The sequence below is a fragment of the Gymnoscopelus braueri genome (assembly GCF_963280865.1).
Source record: "Gymnoscopelus braueri genome assembly, chromosome: 21".
Lineage (NCBI taxonomy): Eukaryota > Metazoa > Chordata > Actinopteri > Myctophiformes > Myctophidae > Gymnoscopelus > Gymnoscopelus braueri.
Genome location: NC_137623.1, coordinates 17,588,015 through 17,604,747, shown reverse-complemented (window position 1 = coordinate 17,604,747; position 16,733 = coordinate 17,588,015). Strand labels below are relative to the sequence as shown.

At 40.0% G+C, this 16,733-nt stretch overlaps 1 protein-coding gene across 2 annotated transcripts; it reads left to right on the top strand.

Annotated features, from left to right (window-relative positions):
• Positions 1–564: 564 nt before the first annotated feature.
• trdmt1 (tRNA aspartic acid methyltransferase 1) lies at positions 565–16,229 on the top strand. Of its 2 annotated transcripts, XM_080418209.1 has the most exons (11): positions 565–692; positions 2,405–2,514; positions 4,180–4,256; positions 4,410–4,481; positions 6,273–6,338; positions 7,710–7,779; positions 7,952–8,032; positions 9,666–10,003; positions 12,199–12,256; positions 13,321–13,450; positions 15,694–16,229. In XM_080418209.1, exons 1-11 carry the CDS (start codon positions 629–631, stop codon positions 15,792–15,794), a joined length of 1,167 nt encoding a protein of 388 aa, XP_080274335.1. In that variant the 5' UTR covers positions 565–628; the 3' UTR covers positions 15,795–16,229. The 2 variants fall into 2 exon arrangements, with proteins under 2 accessions (XP_080274335.1, XP_080274336.1); XM_080418210.1 differs by lacking the exon at positions 4,410–4,481.
• Positions 16,230–16,733: the final 504 nt, after the last annotated feature.

Here is a 16,733-nt window from a genome sequence, read left to right as displayed (position 1 = left end):
TTCGGTCCGTCACTCAAGTCGCCCCCCCTAGCTCCCTACAGAAAGTCGTCCGTGTGCAGCTCGTGATAAAGTGGAGATATTTGACTAAACACACGTTTTCTGGCAGAACTTTCAAATGGATATGAAACTAGAGGACAAAATATGACTCCAACTCTTAGGAATTAATTATTGGGTGAGTACAGACGGAGTTTAGAGCACTTTTATGGCCGCGCAGATCGCCACTACACAGTGGGGCTCCGAGAGCGATCTATGACTGTGTATTTGGAATACTTGAAATGTATGTAAGATCACAGACATTCTAGGGCTATAAACAACCATATTTTTTTTGTTCTTCCTTCTTTGATGTCTTTGAAACTCTGTATAGATATGGAGCCAAATCTCAAAGTAACAGACTATAGACTATATATATATATATATATATATATATATATATATATATATATATATATATATATATATATATATATATATATATATATATATATATATATATATTGATGATTTGATGATTGCGGAACTAAAGCTCTCCGGAACCTTTCCACGGACGATGTTTCTGGTCGGAACGGCGCACGTCTGGAAACACGTGTATTGTATTTACATTCTTTTGTCAGATTGTTTAACGTCAACAATGGACGGTCTCAGGGTCTTAGAGCTGTACAGTGGCATTGGAGGGATGCACTATGCTTTGAAAGGTATGTACATTATGTTTAAGTGTGCATATTGTCTTTCTTTGAGGTTTTTGTATCTGAGAGATAGCTCCGGTCCATAGCGTTAGAAGGAGTTCTCCTTAACGCTATGTTACTTTCGAGCCGTTTCCCGCACACCCACGGCAGTGTGCAGCCTCTCGTCTGTAGTAAAACATAAAACATACGCTTTTGCTACTCACCAAAATAAAGACGGTTTTACGATGTTGAAAGCCTACTTTCCTTTGTTGGAACACTCAGTGCCCCCCACCTCACGTCTAAAATACACCTTTTGGACAGAAAATAAAATATTTCTCCGGAAGGAAATGTTCTTTAAGGTTCCTCCACTGCGCCCCCTACAGATCTGGTCAATGGCATTTCTCTATTGACAAGATCTGTAGGGGGCGCAGTGGAATAACTAATTGTTTCTCCATCTGGTGGAATATTTTCTATTCTGTCCAAAAAGTGTATTTTAGACGTGAGGTGGGCGGCTCTGAGTGTTCCCACTAAGGAAAGTAGGCTTTCACCATCTTAAAACCGTCATTGTTTTGGTGAGTAGCGAAGTGTATTATTTTTTTTTACTACAGACTTAGCTCGAAAGTAACATAGCGTTAAAGATAACTCCTTCTATGGACAAACAGACCCAAAGAGTGTGTGCTCTGTATGTATTGGACCTGATGTTAGCCTTCAGTGGTTCTCAGACTTTGTTTTAATTTCAAGAACCCCCAGTTGTCTGTGAGTTACTGACCTGTATGGGTCCATTTGGAACCTCTTCAAGGAACCCCACTTTAAGAACCATGCATTGTCCAGTGGTGGAAAAAGTACTAAAAAAAAAAAAAAAAAAAAATCAAATTTGGAATTCAAAATGTACTCGAGTAAAAGTACAAAAGTATTGCTACAATGAAATGGATGATGCTGATGGGGATTGGATAATTCTCTCTTTGATATAATGGCAAACTGCACATCTGTTGATGTGCCAGTGCAGTGGGAATGCAGTGATGGAACCTTTTTCAAGCTACCCAGCAACATGGTGAAAGAATGACACCCAGCTCTGAGATGGACTCCAGATACTATACTATATGCCCTATAACCATTTCTAAGTGTTGGCAAAGCTGTACCGTTAATGTGCAAGGTTGTTGCACGGGAGCAGCATTTGTGGGTTTTTCGTCCTTATTTTGACCTTTGTTCTTATGTCTCATGTTGGATATTAACCTGGTTTGTCTTATTTCTTAGGATTATAAGGACAGTGTTTTGTATGTACAGTCATATTCATTGACAACAATAACCAGAAACAAATATCTAGGATTTAATGGCTAAGACTAAGTCAATAACCTTACATTATAACCTGACTTCAAAGCAAAAGTCAACATAATGTATGTTTCAAGAAAGAAAAATGTTCACAAGCTGTTCATTAAAGTTGATTAAAGTTTAGTTCTGCTTCTATGGAGTTGCTATGGGGAACAACTGGACAAGTCGTCCCAGGCAGAACCTCCATAGTCTCAGTCTGGACTCACTGATCACATGATTGACGTTTGAGCACCCATGGAAGCCAATATCCAGTACACAGTAAAAGTGTTAAATGAACTCTGACAGTGTGCACATGTAAACGGTCCATTTGGTTAACCTCCGAGTTACAAATGTATACATTAAATAACAGTGTATTTAACATGTGTGTGCATCACTCAGAACAATCCAGGTCATACAGCTTTCTCTCCCTCTAGAGAGCAGCGTAGCGGCGCAGGTCGTGGCCGCCGTGGACGTGAACACCACAGCCAATGAGATCTACAAGCACAACTTCCCGGACACGCCCCTCTGGCCCAAGACCATAGAGGTGTGTGTTGATGGGGGCGAGGGAGGGTGGGTCGGTTGGGGTGGTTGACCACACTCAACCTGGCCTACATTCTGAAGGCAAGGAATTTTGAACCGTTCGAACACCCTTGACTAACCCCATCATGGCCTCTGCAAACAAGCGAAAATATATACGACACGACCCAGCTGATGATCATTTGAATTTCTTTCATTTAATTTACATTGAACTACTATGAATATCCTGTCTACCGTGTTGCCACAATACATAAAATCACAAGCTTAAAAAAGAAGCGGTTATTTGTTTTGCTGCTGCTGACACTGTCCCGTGACTGTAGCTTTTTAATTAGGTGTTTAAGGTAAAAGTGTAACTTCAGAGGTTTTACTGAGGAGTAAAGGTCCAATGCTTGCTCAGCAGCAGCAAGCATTGCAGACAGGCAGTCCCCTCGCCTGTCTCCTAACCAGGGCTGGGCAATTACCCAAAAATATATTGAAACCGATATTTAGAACCAATAACCGACTTATAACTGAATAATCGAGAGAGAAGCATTGTTTTCTCTTCTTTATCAACGAATGAACACCCCCAAAATGTTCTAAAACATTGTTTATAATTGACTAAATCGAATTGCCTGATTGACCACTTAGCCCTGCATTATACTTCGTTGTACTATAGTCAATCTACAAGCTCACAATTTGTTCCCGATGAGACACGTTTTGAGCTTGTAGATCTGCTATTTTCACATTTTGTTGAAGTGTTTTGGTGTGTGTCAAATAAACTTCATTTGAAATATGGGTATTTTGTCCTCTATTGGCATAACATTTTAGCCTGATTATCAGCCTGAAGCTGCGTGGAGCTTCAGTCTGAAATTGGCTGCAGTGTCGCCGATTGCAAGGGGGAGGGGATTCGAATTTCCCTAAACCAATCACAAGAGATCCACGGATCCGCCTACATCTGACGTCATCGCACAGCTTGTTTTAGCAGATATTCGCTGATTGGCTTGTCGTCAGACCCACCCCCACCTCCGACTCTCATTGGACGGTACTGGAGGGTATCGAAGATATCCTAGGCTCACATTTCAACACCAGACCAAGAGGCAGTCCACTCAGAGAGTGGGCGGGGTCTATGGTTTGGAACCAGGCTAATGAAATTTGGGACGTGCTACCTTTTTCATATTTTTGGATTTTGGGTTAAGCAGATTAGCACTCACATGAGAAATGCCACTATTGAAGCACAACCTCTTTTTGTAACTCGGAGAACTTACGCTGGTCTGTCTCCATTTTGCACCCCTCCTCCCCCCTCCTCCTCTCCTCCAAGACACTACTTGAGCAGATCTACAAGCTCACAACGTTATTGTCTTGTGAGCTTATGTTGATCTGCTATTTGTGGCGAAGGATTAGGTGTAGAGGGAAAAAAGAGGGGGCAAAGTATTGACCCCTGGGGGACCCTGTTCAATGAAGTATAGTGTTTTTAGTGGTTAAACATAAAAAATAGCATGAAATGTTAAATGTGTTTCATGTTGCACTGATTTAGCCTATATAAGTTTGACCCATTTTTATGTTATTATGGAATACTGTTTTGTTCAGTTATTATGACATGGCAGTGTTGCCTTGTTGATTTATTCTGGAGTTGGTAAGCCTGTGGCGCTATTTGTGCATAATATTGTTTAAGCTTGGATTTCTTTGTTTTCAGGGGATGACGCTGGATAACTTCAACAAATTATCATTTGACATGATTTTGATGAGTCCGCCATGTCAACCTTTCACCAGGTAGGTTTTCACATCTCTGTGTGTATGAGAGAAAGAGAGATGCATGAAGAATCCAACCCCCCAAAATAATACCATCATGGTTATTTATCTGTTTACAAAACTGCTCCCACTTTAGCTCTTTTTTTTCCACCTGCCCTGTGTGTCTCTGTACAGAATCGGTTTGCAGGGAGACACGGCTGACCCAAGGACCAAGAGCTTTCTTTATATTCTCAGTCTGCTTCCAAGGTCAGACACAGCTCGTATCAACCACCACTACTCACTCTGTCCTACAATGTGTCCTTCTATCTGTCTGAACAGCTGGCTTTTGTCCTAGATGTGATCATGATGCAGTCATTTTACAGTCAGTGTTCTACCTCACCTCCGTAGTGGATGGGCTTCCCCTTTTTGTTTCCACCAGTCTATTTCTGTAGCCACTAGTCACTTCCTACACACAGAATAAGGTATTGTTCAGTGATGGGCTCTTGCTGGTTTTGAGATGCTGGTGCAGTTGCTGAGATAAGGACATCTTTTTTTTTAAAATCAGAGTCAGAGTTGGTTCACATGCACAAGGAATTTGGCAAACAAAGAAATCACAGATAGAAAAATGAATAAAGAATAAGAAACCTTATGACTGTACTTACAGTACTTACTGTATGACTGAGTTAGAGATATAGTAAGGGCCTGTCTATGAGCTAATGGCTCTTGTGGGCATGAGTATTGAGTATTTATGCAATAAAGATACAGTATATTGCACAGACTAGCATATTTCCTAGGGCTGTCCCCCTCATAGTCGATAAATCAATCTGTTGATTTGGTCTTAGTCGACCAAGACTTTATTAGTGCATTAGTATTCTGTTTTAAGATTTATTCCATGCTGAATTAATTATTTATTGAAAAATGATGAGATTATCTTATCTCTTGTAAACTCTAGATATACAGTGACACTTTAATTCTACCAGTCTACAAGTTTAAAGGTAGGGTAAGTGATTTGCGTTGGTTAAAATAATTGTTAAATAGCTCTATATTCTGATAGTACTCATTGCTATAGAGTGTTTGTTCAGTATTAGGAGTCTCCTTGTCTCTCCACCTCTTTATTAAACAGAAAATGCATTTTCGTTTCAGTTTCAGTTTCATTTCCAATTTTATCCAACCAGGACAGAGAACTCAATCAGGATACAGATTAAACAAGTGAAATTGGAAGTGATGACACTAAGAAATGAGCAGGCAAAATTGGAACTGGAACACTATACAAATTAAGCTTAAAAATGGGTACTTTCTCCTGATTGGCTGAGATTTTGACACCTACCGAAAAATGTATTTTCTGTTTATTAAAGAGCTGGAGAGACAGGGAGACATCTGTTACTGAAAAAACACTCTATAGCAATGATTACTATCAGAATATAGTATTTTAACCTTTTAACAAAATACTTTTTGTTTTAACCAAAAAATATCACTTACCCTACCTTTAAATAGCTAGTAGCCATTGTGAAATCAACTTTAGAATGTTTAGTTCTCAACCTCAACCTCAACCTCTCCATGTATAATTGTATAATGCACAATTTAACAGATTTGTTGATTAAATCAACTAATTGGTTAGTCGACAAATACCTATGACTAAGAATGGCTTCAGTCGAGTATAGGCCTACTATATACAAAATGTTGCATCAAATAGTACAGCACTGAAATTGACAGAACATGCAGGATAATCTGGCAGTCGTAGGTACAGTATTTACGGTGACAGATGGGACAGATGGGACAGATGGGGGGGGGGGAGGGGGTCCTTGCAGGGTGTGACACAGCTGGTCTGTCGTAGGTCCATGTGGTGTAGGCAGGTTTTCCTTGAGCCACCCGATCCTCTAATCAATAAGCGCTCCCTCACTGTGACATGCTCATTAGTTCCTATTGAAACATTGATTGATTGATTGATTTATGTATTTGACATGGACATTACAATCACATTGGACGGACCAGATGCATTGCTTAAGTGTTGTAGCACATGTGCAAATTTTGAACAACTGTCCCCTCCCCTGCCTGTAGGCTGGCCACGCCTCCTCGATTCATCCTGCTGGAGAACGTCAAGGGATTCGAGACCTCCTCGGCAAGGTAACCACGGAGACTAGAGAGCACTGGTTCTCAACGTGAGGAGGTTCCAGGGGGTCCCCAGCTAAATGACTGATGGTTAGGAACCAAATTAAATGGAACCTTATGCGTCTTTAACTTTATCATACAGTTAAACAAGGATTTTACTGTGTAGATTGGAGTCCCAGAGATACAAATCATATTTATCTCTTATCAGACTGGGAGTCCTTGAAAAAAAAAAAGTTGAGAACCACTGGACTATAAGTCTACACGATATTGGGCTCACAATATCGATACGATATGATATTATTATTATTACAATGTTTTTTTTAAATTAAGTTTTAGTCGTCATCAACATTGGCCATCATCTATAATCTAAACATTCACCAGGCAAAAATAAATAAATATAAATCGCGATATAGTATGACATCACGATGATACATATCGTCACGTTTTAGTATCGCAATATACAGTATCACGGGACAATATATCGTGACATCCTTACAGTTTGTGCAACGGAAGCACTGAAAATGATATGGGAGTGAAGCGGATGTAAATCAAATTATGAGAAGCATATATAGGTTGCTGGCCTTGCTCCTTAGCAAAAATATATTTTTAAGATATTTTAAAATATATCTTCGAGAATGGAAATGACAAATATGACATCTTCCTGTTATCAGCTTTCAGGAGGTGTACATGTAGTTCCAGGCTATGTAGCATTCAGAGATTGTGGAATAGTTGTCTGGTTTGCGAGACTACTGGACTAGACGTTATCCGATATGAATTCTTCATGGCCGATGATATCCATAATTAATATATTGAAGCAGCCGGTACAGATATTGTACAAAATGTACCGACATGCCCGATATTTCGATGGAACCGATATGTCGGACGGACAATCACTAGTGGAGACAGCAAGGGTGGGTGCAAGCAGTGGGGCCGGGGGGGATGGGGGGGTAGTCCCCATGGCAACTTGGCGGGCAGCCAATGGGTAAGTGGGTCAGGCTATGTGTGTGTTTTGACCTTCCCTGGGGATTCTGGCCAAAGAAACCCGACTGTAGCCTTTCTAAAAGCATTAGCCTGACTGCCTGCCAGGATGGTAAACTAAAGAATGTTGCCTTCTGCCTTCTCTCACCGAAAAGTTTTGGCTCCTTCACCTTGAACATCTGAACTTTCTTTAAAAGAAAGAAGGAAAGACAGGTTATAACCTAGTCTGGAAAACACTTATATCTGAGATGAATACAACACAATTTTGGTTGTTGTTTGTGTCGTCCTTTTCCCAGAAAATATATACACTTTTGGACAACAAAGTTTCATATTCTTCTTCAAACTATGTAATTTAATGTTGTAAGACATGATTTTGGTCTTGACTTCTTGTTTCTGTTCTTTATTTAGGGAATCATTGGTGGAAACACTGAAGAATTGTGGATACACTTTTCAGGAGCTCATGGTCTCACCGACAAGTGTAAGACCTCATCTATGCACCTTGGCATTATCATATGCCAAATAAGTCTTAATTATACTTGTCATGATATGCCAACTAAGACTCCATCATACATCTTGTTATTATCATATTCCAAATAAGACTCATTTTGTAAAAATCTTCTCTTCTCTTCTCCTCTCATTTCTGAACACAGCTTGGCATCCCAAACTCAAGACTGCGTTACTTCCTTATTGCCAGAAAAACAGGCAGCTTCTCCTTCCAGACACACTCAGAGGTAAGTGAGCCCAACATTAACCAGTGGTGTCACAGTGACACAGAAATACAATGCCGTTAACCTTTCCTGATTGCAGACAAGGCTGATAGTGCTTGCACCCATTCTGGGTTCACATAATGAGAAAATGTGGCCCAAATAGCTGAGGAGTGTGAACAAAAAAACGCAATCAGATTTGGGTCACATTCATATATGGCATATATTTCTTTTGGGAGTATCTCCCATTCTTCAAGGCAGAATCATTCAATGTTGGATGCAGAGTGTTGAAATATAAACCTTCACCCAGTCCTGGGATCCTGAGAATCAGAATTCAATCTTATGAATCTGAGCAAAAAGGTTTTCACTCAGGATTGCTCTATATTTTTCTGCATCTCCCTCTATCCTGACTAGTCTCCCAGTCCCTGTTGCAGGAAAAAAACATCCCCACAACATGATGCTGCCACCACTGTGTTTGACTGTAGAGTTACAGAGTTGTCAGACACAGCCAGGAGGACCAAAAAAGCAGCGCCCCTCTCCAAAAGTTGAACTGTTTCCAACTTTAAGTGCACAGGGCGCTGCGCCAAAAAACGCCGGGCAGCGCGCTATGCTCAGGCGCTGGAAAGAGGAGCGCACCAGCGTGTCTTTACCTTAGAATGGCAGACAAGTGCTGCCAACTCAAAAAACGCTTTGTGTTGACACAGCCCCTTAATAAGGTGATGCTCAGTGTCTGATTTCCTCAATACACTTTTGTGGCAAAATAGTTCAATCCTCGTTTCATCAGACCAAGATTTTGATCTCAAGGTCTTAGTGGCATTAAGATGTATTTTGGCAAACATGCAGCAGGCTACCTTGTGCCTTTTAGTGAGTAATGGCTTCTGTCTGGCCACTCTACCATAAAGGGCCGATTGGTTTAGTGCTGCACTGATGGTTGTCCTGCTCTACTGTAAGGTTTTCCCATCTCCTCAAAGATTACTGTTGCAGACAGGCAGTGACAGAATAAATCAAAAGGACGGATGATCTAACACAGATCCTTGATGTGTTTAGTTAATTTGCTCATACATTTCATGTCAGCAGAGAAAGCAGTTCATTCTGGTATAACATAATGGGCCATATAAGTGTTTTAACTGCCCACACTCAGTTTTCCAATAGTCTAGATAGAAACAAGATAAGAGAGAAGAGACCAAACAAAACAAAACGTGTGTGCAGTTCACTGCTGTGTAGTTTTTCCTAGGTAGAGACGGGGAGAACATTCAGGGGTCTATACTTTGTCAGCTCCTTTTCCCCTCTACACCAAATGTCTTTACCAGAAACATGTCATGTGACACGTTCTGAGCTTATAGATTGGCTATTTTGACCAAAATTGTTCACCTATTATGACTTGCCAGAATAAGGACAAAATGGTTTATGTGGTTAAGGAAAAGTTTAGTTAACATCATAGCTAGCCTACATTTTGCAGCCCTTAGACCCCTGTCGGTGCAATTAAAATCAGTTGTGATGTCAAACATCAACACGGTACAGGAGCATTTCAATCATTCATTTGTGTATCCTTCCTCAGGATCACACTGAGTGACATGTTTGTTGACACCCAGTAACTATATTCAGTACATGCTCCTCCCACCTGCCACAACAATGTCTGCATATTTGTCCCTCTGAGCAGATCTTAGAAGGTTTCCCGCCACCCGCTGAGAATAAAGCCTCGGACCTCTCTGCGCCCGCCTCACACGCTTCCTGCCCGGGCACCTGCACGCAGGCGGAGGAAGCTGGGGGCGTCCTGTACAAGCTGGAGACGACACGCGACGTCCAGAGGAAGTCCAGTCAGAACAGCGACCCGTCGCTCCGGCAGATCCGGGAGTTCATGCCGGAGCCGGAGGCCGAGGGGGGAGAGGGAGCGGGGATGGAGCGGTACCTCCTGCCCCCTAAGACCCTGCTGCGCTACGCTATGCTGATGGACATCGTCAGGCCCACCTGCCGGAGGTCCATCTGCTTCACCAAAGGGTACGCATGGATTCAAGTTCTTAGTCGCCACGACTGATTTCAGTCATTTCCACAGAGTCCCCATATAGTCAACATGTCTTTCTCTTGGCTTTCTCTAAAGCAAGGGTTCCCAAACTTTTCAGGCTGTGACCCCCCCAAAATAATCAGAATTGAACTGGGGACCCCCCACCCTGGCAAACACTTGGAATTGTATGAGTTGAGGGATAAATATTTTGAAAATCGCAGAATCGCAGATCTACAAGCACAAGCTTGTAGATCGGATATTTTCAAGTTTAGATATTCTTTTGCCTCTTTCTAAGGTAATATTTGACAATGTTTGTAAATGTTCTATAGTATAGTTTGTTGGTTATTTTTTACGTAGTAATGGTCTTATTATTACTTTATTTTAATTTCATTTTAGAGGTATTAAAAAGGTATTAAGTCCTTCAATTGTCATTAAGAAATGTGCAAATACCCTGTATACCTTAAGCTGTATGTTGATTTGTTTACTGTTGAGTGAGAAAACAATGTTGCTAATCATCTGGGGACCGCCCAAAATAATTTGGGGACCTCCCTGGGGGTTCGGACCCCCAGTTTGGGAACCACTGCTCTAAGGGATGATTAGTCTTGTTTGCGTGCGGGGGGCACACACTGAAAATGGCAGAACTGCTACGTGTTGTAGATTGTAGATCTGCTAATTTCAGTGCAATGCATGGCACACAACCAAGTATAAATCAGCCATAACCCCAAAGCATGTGGCTGATAAAGTCAAGCCCTACAGTAATAATAGATATTACATTTATTGTAAGATTAAAGAATATTTGAATTTGTCAAACTAGCAATAGAATACATGTTCAGAAGCGTCTTACATAAAACCTAATGGTCTCAAAGCTAAAAGCCTTTAACTTCTTTAACTCGTTGGCTGTATGTATAACAGTGGGAAGTGGGAACATGTATTTAGACCGATAATACGTAAACATCATAACTTCACACATTGTGCTAATTGTTTTAGTAAACGGAGCACTAGTAGGGGGGAATCCTTTCATGCTGTTTCACAAATCACAGATTGGGTCAAAAATGTTCAGTCGTGAAACTTTTTCGGCCTTTATTGATAGTGTACAGTACATAGACAGGAAATGTGGAGAGAGAAACGGGGAGTGACATGCAGCAAAGGTCGTCGGGATCGGGACTCGAACCCGCGAGCCTAGGTGCCCGGTGAGATTTGATTGGAGAGGTGGAGAGCTGGAGAGGTGGCACCCCGGGGGGTCCAAAACATTGGCTGCTGGACAGGCGCACCGATGAGGATAGAACATTTATTGCTGTGGTTTGGCAAAGAACAAGCAACTCGTTAAAATCTTTATTAACCACATGAACCCTAGTGTCCGTATTCTGGGAATCTCATAATAGGCAAACATTCTGCGAAAAGAGCCGTTCTACAAGCTCACAACGGTCAATGAAGCAAATAGGGTTTAAGTACAGTAAGTCTTATGTCCGTTGTCTTACGTCTGTTAAGCAATGAGCAATGTTAAATGTATCAATGGAAGAGTAGGGAGATCACCTCCAACTACTGCAGATGTACTAGTTATATTGTTAAACATACTCTACCATACATATTGGTTAAAATATAATGTTCAATTAAATAAGATTGTAGATTTTTTTCATTTATTTTCATCAATTCTCTCTGTGTCTCTCTGTCCCTCTTTCTCTCTGTCTCTTGCTCTCTCTCCTTTGCTCTTTCTCACTCTTTGAAGGCTTGAAGCTGCTAACAAATAAGTATCTAAGAAGTTAACAAGTATTAAGAGGATTAAGGAGATTAACTATGTTCTGAGACCATGCAACCTAGCAACCTGCCTCCCCAATTAAGCTTTTCCTCTAGTGAAAGTAGAGGAAAAGCTTTGTGGAAAACATTGGTCTTTCTGTATGCTCAAAGGCGATAGGTGCATCCTCACTCTGGCACTGTCTGTGTTGACATACGTGTGACTGACCACCAGAAGGCATTTATATTGTATCCTCAGAGCTTGCATGTATTTTCTGCCAAAGTGACACAGAACACTGTTGGTGTTGCTTAGTGTAGTGATTCTCAAACTTTCTTCATTTCAAGGAACCCCAGTTTACGATGCATTAGGCCACATAGACCCCCCAAAAATGTCTGAATCATGAAGACACAAATGCTTGGCTTTCCATTTATTTGTGTTTTCCTGTGCTCTCTCTAACAGCTATGGTCATTATGTGGAGGGAACCGGTTCTGTACTGCAGTCCTGTGTGGAAACAGAGGTAGGAAGTGACTTCATTCTTGTCTTTCCTTAAAGGGGGGCCTATTAGCTCATTTCCAGCTATTATATTTAAATTCTGGGACTCCACTAGAGTAGCTTTGCATGATTCACAGTTCAAAAACATTTCATTTTAACTTTTCTTCTTTTGTTTTTATTGTTTTCTAATAACGCCTTTTATAATGCGTTTCCTTTGCTTAAAGGAACACTTTTATATTCATATACTGTAATTGATCCTCCCTAATGCTCATTATGAGATGGCTCTATTTCTGTCTCCTCACTCTGTAAATATATTTTTATTAATGCAAGAACAATGGCTTCTATTTAAGCATGCTAACTTTCCAGGAAAAGAAAGGCTGTAGTTTCTATTAGCTTGGAATCCCCATCGATGATGTCATTGGTAGGCAGGTTTCTGAACTGCCCACAGTCCACCAATGAAACACATCCTGTAGGTAGTAGACAGAAATTGTGGCATCTTATATTGAGCATTAGTGAGGATCAATTATATGATTAAAGGTAAGGTTGAAAATAGGTGAAGTGCTCCTTGAATGTTTTATGTAAAGCACATTGAATTGAAACGTGCTATACAAATAAACTTGCCTTGATTTTATACTGGCTCTGTATGCAGCACCTCAGTTCAGCTTCTGTCTGAAACAAGCCATACTGGCTCCTGTCTTTCTAATTTTAATTATTTTCAGTAGCTCCTTATACAATCCACAAGTTCTACTGATATATGGCAAGAATTCTTTATACAGGTGAGCCTCGCTGTGTTCTCTCTCTTCAGACCAACCCTGGACAATGTACCTAATTGCTACACCTATATTATATGTATAGTAGGGAAATCGCAACTATGAATTTACTCGTATCATCTTCTGTAGCTCAAATTGATCAGAGCTGTTGAAATTTAGCATTTTCAAAATGCATGTTTGATGTATTCCTTTGTTATTGTTGTTATTGCCGCTACTATGTTGTATAGTACCAAAGGCAAATCATTTTACTCTTAATTAGATAATATAAGATACGTTTATTTAGTATTTTTGTGTGTTTGCGTGCTCTCTGTTTGTGCAGATGGAGGCTGTGTTTAAGGGCTTGGATCAGATGTCAGAAGAGGACAAACTGGAGCGTCTGTCCAGTCTGAAGCTGCGTTACTTCACTCCCAGAGAGATCGCCAACCTCATGGGCTTCCCACAGGACTTCTGTAAGTTAACATTTACCATAACTAACTAACCACACTCACGCCACGTTTTTGGGTACGGTCTCAGTTTATATATAAGGACAGTAGGTGCAGAAGAGTAACATCATAATAAAGACACCCGTAAACAAATATTAATAAAGTATACAGATCTATACGAGAGAGAGAATCAAGGTAAGCCTATTATGACATTAGCACAAACCATAAAGTGCAGCAGTTTCTAATCAAATTGAAAAACTAAGATTTTATTTAAGTTTCTATTTTAAAACATTTAACTTACACTACATTTCAAAGACAAATATTGTACTTTTGACTCCAATACATTTATATGAAGGTTGTCTTTATTCGTTACGTTTAAGCATATCTTTGAAGTCAGCTATTGAATTGAATTGAAGGACTTCTTCAAGTTTGAATAGCTTACTTGTCACCACTGTGAGAAGATGTGACAGTAGTACAGTAGTCATTCCCAAATATTGTTTACATTGACTGCAGAAGTGCACTTCTTTTGATCAATAAAAACAACTGAGTGAGTGTTAACCTCAAAATGAAAACAGTACTGGTGTAGTTCCTTGTTTGCATGGTAGACAATTTATTAATACAATTATTTATTCTTTATTTAGTTTGTTTCACTGCCAGCAGTGTTGTTGCAGCAATTGTAAAGCTAAGAAGTGTAACTGGGATTTTAAGATAGGTTGATTGTTTTATTTCTGAGGAATCTGCATCTACAGCAATTTTCTGACTAATGCCTACACGCGCGCACACACACACACACACACACACACACACACACACACACACACACACACACACACACACACACACACACACACACACACACACACACACACACACACACACACACACACACACACACACACACACACATACACACACACAGCTGTATCAGAACACTGCCATGCAGTTTTGCACGCGCACATAAAAAAAAGAAAAAAATTATCCAAGGATAGGCCTACAGTGTCTGTACCTTGACTCTAGTAATAAGGTTGTGTACTTTGTCCAACATTGTTTAATAATAGTCACATACAGAATCAACACTCAGATTACATTGTAAAAGACAGTTATGGATTTGCCTTATGCATAGTATTTTTCTTTTTACAAAGATCCATTGTAAATATGATTAAATATAGGTGATTGAAGAATACTTTGTGGTAATTCTAATTCATTTAGACACTCAGGATTAACCATTTACCATTTATTGCAATGATATTGCATTCAGTTTGGCGGTGTGAGTCTGCTCATGTGATAGATATGACAGATTACCTGCGCAAGCATGACACAGAATCTGAGATCACAAACCCCGAGGAGCAGAGCATAAGATACAGTTATTACATGAACATAACATTGAACTTTCTTTTGCATAATTAAACTACCACATATCATTGTACAATCCATAGAACCACAGTACAATCCACAGAATCATCCTATTAACAATATTCGCTAAAACATCCGGGACAACGCTCCACACGTCCCAGACTTTTCTCCCTTCTGGCTCCCAAACAATGTAATGAACTCCCCATTGCAATTAGAACTGCAGACTCACTCCCAATCTTCTACCGTAATCTGAAGACTCACCTCTTCAGACTCCACATCAGCCCGTAACACTTGCCCTAGCCTTGATGACCTTGCAGGCTTATGCATGTGTATAGTTTCAATGTACAGGCTGATGATAGGTTCTTGGTGTACGTATGTATTAGTTATTATTAGATTATTGGTTTACTTATGTATTACTTTACTATTATATATCTAGTTCTATGCATTTGATGTATTATCTTGTGTTGTCCTTGCTTACTGTAAATCGCTCTGGATTAAGAGCGTCTGCTAAATGCCTAAATTGTAAATATGAACTAAATGCCACAGGGAGGAGGCCGGGGAGGTGGAGGGAATTGTGAAAATGACAGCTGTACAACCAGCTGAGACAGCGAAGCACGTAGAATGAACAGTGAATAGAGACCGCTTAAATGAACCGCCTGAGATGCACTGTGAGTATGACAGTGTTTGTGAGTTAGCTTGTAGCGAATGAGAATGAAGAGAGGTTGAACGTGGAGAGACAGACTGATTTGTAGGTGTATGTATTAATTAATATCATGTAAACCTCCTGCCTTCCGTGCCTACATGAACTATCGCTATGCTGAATTAGTGTGTGAATGGTGCAACTATAAAACTGAAAATCTTTCTTTCTTTCTTTCTTTCTTTCTTTCTTTCTTTCTTTCTTTCAACACTTCCTGCAGCCTTCCCAGAGAAGATATCGGTCAAGCAGCAGTATCGAGTGCTGGGGAACAGTCTCAATGTGCTTGTGGTGGCCAGGCTCATCCAGCTCATGGTATCCTAACACAGAGACACCAGAAATATAACTGAAACAACAACACTGTTCTGCTTATTGGTTGTCTGCCTGTAACCGTAGAGCTTGAGACCACCAAAGACTGCACTTGACTACAGAGAAATATACACATTTCTTGGTTGGAACCTTTCGCCTATGATGGACGGTCATCCAAGGAAGTACTTCCTCTTTGGAAGTGGCATTGTGGTTAACGGACAATGAACATTTGTTGCTACGCACAGCTTGTTCAATGGTAGGCAACCAAAATAACAAAAAGCACTTCTGGACTATAATGGTGAACATGTATTCTATTCGTTACTATTCGTTAATGTTTTTTTTTTAAATCCGTTTCTCTAAATAAAATATCGTTTTGTATGTACCAATATTCTGAACCTTCAACACTGTTCTAATGCTGCCTTTGAACCCTTGTCAGACTCACTTCACAAAATGTTAAAGAAGCATACCAGCCTTTTAAACATGTGGGTCCTTTATCACCAAAACCGTAATAAAAAAAATATATATACAGTATATATATATCTTTTTCAGTTATTGGGACATGTTGGCCGATTCATAATTGTTGTTGGAGTCTGATGCCTCTTAAAACATAAACGTAAACGCCTTGAAATCACACTCTTTTAGTATTGTTGTTGATACAGTATGTAATGTATGGTCTGTCATGATGTTGTTGTTGATAGGTAATGTATTGTCTTGGACCACAATGGAAATCTGCTAATAAAGTATATATTTAAAAAACAAACAAAAACATCTTATAAAACTACTTATGGAATCAGAATAGCCTTTTTTATAAAGTTTGGTAAGTTTAGTGTTACCGGTAGTTTGAAGTATTTTACAGGCATCAGGCTCCGAATATAATATATAATATAAGTATAATAGGGCTTAAGTGGTTAATGTTTCCTAGAAACTGAAATACTTTATGATTGCATTTTTATT